This window comes from Lolium rigidum, chromosome 6 (genome assembly GCF_022539505.1).
Source record: "Lolium rigidum isolate FL_2022 chromosome 6, APGP_CSIRO_Lrig_0.1, whole genome shotgun sequence".
Classification (NCBI taxonomy): Eukaryota; Viridiplantae; Streptophyta; class Magnoliopsida; order Poales; family Poaceae; genus Lolium; species Lolium rigidum.
This window is the reverse complement of record NC_061513.1, coordinates 350562936-350568273: the sequence shown is the minus strand read 5'-3', so window position 1 is coordinate 350568273 and position 5338 is coordinate 350562936. Positions and strand designations below refer to the sequence as shown.

The 5338-nt window shown below is 50.1% G+C and overlaps 1 protein-coding gene across 1 annotated transcript; it reads left to right on the top strand.

Annotated features, from left to right (window-relative positions):
- The first annotated feature begins 954 nt into the window (after positions 1–954).
- On the top strand, positions 955–1862 carry LOC124664950 (protein gamma response 1-like). The gene is made up of 2 exons (XM_047202360.1): positions 955–1015; positions 1120–1862. The coding sequence occupies exons 1-2, from the start codon at positions 955–957 to the stop codon at positions 1860–1862; spliced, it is 804 nt and encodes a 267-aa protein (XP_047058316.1).
- Positions 1863–5338: the final 3476 nt, after the last annotated feature.

Here is a 5338-nt window from a genome sequence, read left to right as displayed (position 1 = left end):
TCAGCTTGTTGGAAATGGAAGTTCGCTCGTTGTTTCGCTGTCTGAGCACAAACACCTCGCTCTTGTGGTAGTTGATTTTGAGCCCTGACATATCTTCAAAGCACATAAGAAGGAACTTGAGGTTCGCAATATCCTCGTCCGATCCCTGGATGAGGATGAGCGTATCATCCGCGTACTGAAAGTGAGTAATTCCTCCCGACTGAAGGTGTGGGACTAACCCATGAATGTGTCCTGCCGCAGCCGCTGCCGAGAGGATCCCCGAAAGTGCTTCACCAATGAAGTTGAAGAGGAGGGGGAGAGAGGGGATCTCCCTGTCGAACCCCTCTCTTGTTCCGAAAAAATGGCCCCACCTCACCATTGATAGAGATAGCAGTTTGTCCCCCTGAAACAAGTTGCATGATCCTGTGAATGTATCCCTCCTCAAAACCCTTCCAACGTAGGACTTCCCCAAGGAAATCCCAGTTGACACGATCATACGCCTTCTCGAAGTCTAGTTTGAGGAGCACTCCATTGTGCTTTCTTTTCCGGATGTCGTGAATGATTTCCATGAGGGCCAGCAGCCCGTCAAGGATGTTTCTGCCTTTGATAAACGCCGTTTGATTCGAGGAGAGGATCCTATTAGCTATAGGGTCAAGTTTGGAGGCGTAGGCTTTGGAAACGATCTTGAATATTACATTGATCAGGGCAATCGGTCTGTACTGCGAGATTTGGTCCGCCCCAGGAACCTTCGGAATAAGGGATAAGATCCCAAAGTTCAGCATAGAAATGTCAATGCGCCCTAGCACAAAGTCGTTGAGGATGTGCAAAATGCCGTGCTTCACATAGAAACGATCCTGACCCGGGGCAGTGTCTGTCTTCATCTCCTTGACTAAGGACTCAAGCTCCGATTCAGAGAAGGTGCACGCCAAACCACCATTTTCCTCTCGGAGACCCGATCATCCCCTTCCCAGGTGGATGTCGCCAACCCACATACCCTTGGGGTTGTTGAGCCAAGCAGGTTCCTATAAAACTGCTAGTATGTCTTTTCTGCCAATGCTATCACATAACTTGCATGTTTATTATATATGTATGAGTTACTGATTGGATATCTGTAGTTACATCGTCTTGTTCGATATCCAGATTTGCAGGACACACAAAAAGAGAGCATTCAGTTAGTGTCTAAGACTGAACACGGAAAGAATGCTTCTAGTTCATCTGCGAAGGCCCAAGAGACTCCACATGCTACCTCTGCCAGGATCCTGTCGAGTAATTCGCGCCTTTCTCTACCATCTCATCCAACCAACGCTCCGCAAAAGAACGCCGCCAGCACTTCAAAGACATATGCATCATCTAGTTTCATCAGCCCAAGTCACTGGAGGGAAACTAGTGCATGTAATGAACCAGGTGTTGTTGATCCACATGACGATTTCCTTGATACTCCTCTTGAGGCTGTCAGAAATACTATCAGGAATCCTAAAACTCGCGAAGAAGCACTGGCTCTTGCTGCTGCTCCTCCCCAAGATATAGAGTTAAATATCTCTGATGATGTTCAAGCCATCAACAGTGCCACTCAAGGTCTCAACAACATACCAGTTCCCAAGCAGCGAAGAACGATTTCAGTCCTTCCATCAAACAAAGGTTTCAAATACACAGAACCTGTAAGAAAGAAAGCTGACCGGGAGAATTTGAAAGGTGTTGAATGCAAGCAGTGCAAGAAGTTCTATGATGCAGTGCTTCCTGATGGCCGTGTGAATGGTAATGACATGGACTCGACAACCATGAGGTGTGAACATCATGATGGCGTGTCTGGACATAGGTACAGTTATGCCCCTCCATCGACGCCTGAAGGGTTTTGGAACATCGGATTTGAATCAGAAATGTAGCACCTTAATCAGGAGGCAAACCTCCTTGGTGCACAATCTCTTGTCAGAGCATAGATTCTCAGTTATCCCAGGATATTTGCAAATCTCATGTTGGAGAAATACACACCATCGCTAAAGGTTGATGATAGTTTCGTAGTGCCAAGTTGTAGAGGATAGAACGCAATGTCAGTTTGTTTTCTATGTAAATTCAGAAGTAGGACAGTTGCTTGTTGCCACACTTTACAATTTAAGAGGCGGCTCCCTTGCCCTTTAAAACATATCATTCAGTGGTGAATCGGCTTGGTTGCCCTCAGAAAGAATTTACAATAAGATGAAACTACTATAACTCTTTTACTGAAATTTTTAAGTTGTGCTTAAATTCATGGCCTGTGGCTTCTTCTGTTCACATTTACTTCGGTACATGCATTAGACAACAACAGCTTGACATTTAGGCGCTGCTTAGTTTAGAGCATGTAGCAAACTGAAGATGTATTTACCTGTTATTGGATCAGAGAGTTTGTGTTTTGTGTTTTATTGGAATGCTTACTAGTATCAGCACTCCTTTTCAGATTATCTGTAGTCATCCTGTGTAAGATCCGTTGAAGAGTTGACCTTTCAGGGGTCTGGCTCTGCCCTTCCCATTTTTTCTATTTTATTGTGAGATTTCTATGGGGGCTGCTAGCTAACGGTGTCCCGTGGGAATGGTCGAATTTCCGACAGCACACGGGTGATTTTCTTGTCGGTAGGGGGGGGGGGGTGGAGGAAGAGTATGTGGCTACCGGAGAGGAAGGGGAAAGGAGCACCGCTGCCACACCGCTAAAGAGGAAGGGAAAGGAAAGCACCACCGCACCTCCATGAACTGGACCACCAACTTCAAATCCCCTGTCGCCGGGACCGGCTGAACCGACGACCACCGCCACTCGTGGCCGGCGTCGCTCCTATGCCGTCTTGCCACCCCACTCTGCCCAAAGCACCTCCTCCGCTGGTCCATCCCCGCCTCAGGCCATCCCTCTGAGCCCCCCCTCCCCACCTCCTCAACTCATTCTCCGGCGCCGGCAACCCCCACCTAAACCCTATATCCGGCAACCACACCCCCCTAAACCCTAAGTCTGGCGACCCTGCACCCCACCATCCTAAGTTTTTTATTCTGTGCTGCGCCGGCCTCGTCTTCGGCTTGGCCATGGCTCGCCGGTGCCTTCTCCACCACGGTGTCGACATCTCTGGCGAAACCGCCTTTCCCTCTCCTGATGGCGCTGTTCTGTTAGAGGTGTTAGGGAGATAGGTTTGTGGGAAAGAAGGAGGTCAGATTGGGAGATTGGACTGAGCGAAAGAAAAGATAGGGATAAGGGATCAAGGGTGGTCGTGGGAGCCTCTTCGCGCGTGGCATGGGTCGCTCGATCATCGCCGTTGGCATGCATTTTGGTTCAATCTACTCCCTCCGTTCCATGAAACTTGTCCGAGATATCTAGATTCAGATGTATCTAGACGCTATGCTTTAGCGTATAGATACATGTGAATTTCAATAACTCTAAAATAACTTTTATGGGACGGGGTGAGTAGTTGCCACTCGGCATGCAATTAAGTAACAGTAAGATGGAACTAGCTAGGCTCATCCACAGAGCTTTGACATTCTACACCGTCCGTTGCATCCTTAACGCTCCAGATATGTGGTTGTCGTCGCGCCCGCACATCACGGCCTGTGGACCATTGATCTAAACGCTTTCCTGTGAATCGGGCCGACATGTTGCTAGCAAGGGACTATTTTTTTCTTTCAGCCCTTCTATTAACTGGGCCTCTCTATTCCGTTTCTCTTCCTTGGCGTGATGTACCAGGCGGCGCTGGCGAAGGCCACGATGTCGTCGCGGTTTCTTCGTGGAGTTAATGGTGTGGAAGCTGTGCCGCCACCGCCCTTTCCGTTTCATTCACTCCCGGTTGTTCAGCAGGCTATTTATGGCCCCGTCCACCTCCTCCCACCTAGGTCATGCTTGACGCCTAGGATCCCTCTTGTTTGCAGAAATTCGATTTCTTTCTCATCCTATATGGGAATCGGACAATAGGTGCCAATTTAGCACTTCTTGTTGTTAATTTCTTTGTTGATTTTCCCAGCGATTTTGGAGGCGATGACGACGGGAGAGAGATCTATGGCGACGTCAACAATGGGCGATGGGCAGGAGGTGGAGCCGTAGATGGCGGAAACATTAGCGGCTCGTGGACGCAAAGCACGATCATGAGGAGTGCCAGCTGCCCCTCGTCGGCGCAGCAGGACGCCGAGGCATCTCGTTGGTGTAAGAGAAAAACGATGCAGGTGATATACGAGGGGCTTGCATGCTCGGATCTCTCCGACTCATATTGGTGTGCCTGTAGGAAGAAGGGTGAGGTCCAGGTGCCAGGATCCAAGGACAAGAAAATATGGTTAGTACAGACCACAGACCCATCTTGCAATTGCTCGCGGGCAGTCACGCTCACAAAAATAACTGTTCTGCTTTGTGCTTTCTTACTTTGTTAATGGTTATATTGTTTGGTCTTTCTGCTTGGTATGTATCTGCTATCGAATTGTAGTAGTTGGGTTCTTTGACAGAATTATGTTGAACCATTATAAATATCACCTTCAGCTTCCCAACCAATTGTTGTCTGCAATTGCAAAATTGTGTATGACAAAATGCTCTTTATGTGCGATTTGTATAACTTCTGAGTGGCTGCAATATTGTTCTCTTATCAACGCTCCCTTCGAGTGCATTGAAATAATTTTCATAACTAAAGACACAATACCCTGATTTTGCAATTACCATGATTTTTGTTTCTCCTTTAATGAACGGCGACTGCTTCCATAGACCCCCAACGTCGAACGGGTATGTTGAGCGGAACACAAGGACGACCCAGATTACTCCGCGGCGAGGGGCAGGATCGTCTTTTCAACTTCGATTCGGGTATAGAAATGCCCGCTCCAAAACCCGCAGGACCCGTTAGCCCGAGGAGGTACGCGTATCACCGCGAGAATACATACACGCCCGTACACCTCTTCCGCGTACACGCCCGTACCCCTTCCGCGTACACGCCCCTTCCGCGTACACGCCCGTCCATGCCCACGGGTCCACACACGGGTCCACGCACACGCGCACAGTCCAAAAGAGTCCACTACTTTATCCCCGACCGGCCGCATCCCCTCCCCACCATCCCCATTTCCGGCAAAAAGCAGAGGAGAGAAAACCCTAACCCTAGTTCTTCGGCGAACAAAGCCTCTCTCCCTACACTCCCATTTCTTCGGCGAAGCACGCATCCGGCAATGGACATGAACCCAGCCGCGGCTGCCGCTGGTTTGGAGGGCGGAGAGGGAGCGGCTGCGGCTGCGGGGCGGCCGCGGGAGAGGTTGCGGGAGCGGTTGCGGGAGCGGGAGCAGCTGCGGGAGCGGGAGCCGCCGGTGCTGATCCGGGCGGCGGCGCGCGGTGCGGTGGCGGACGGCGGCGCGGGAGCCGCCGGTGCCGATCCGGGCGGTGGCG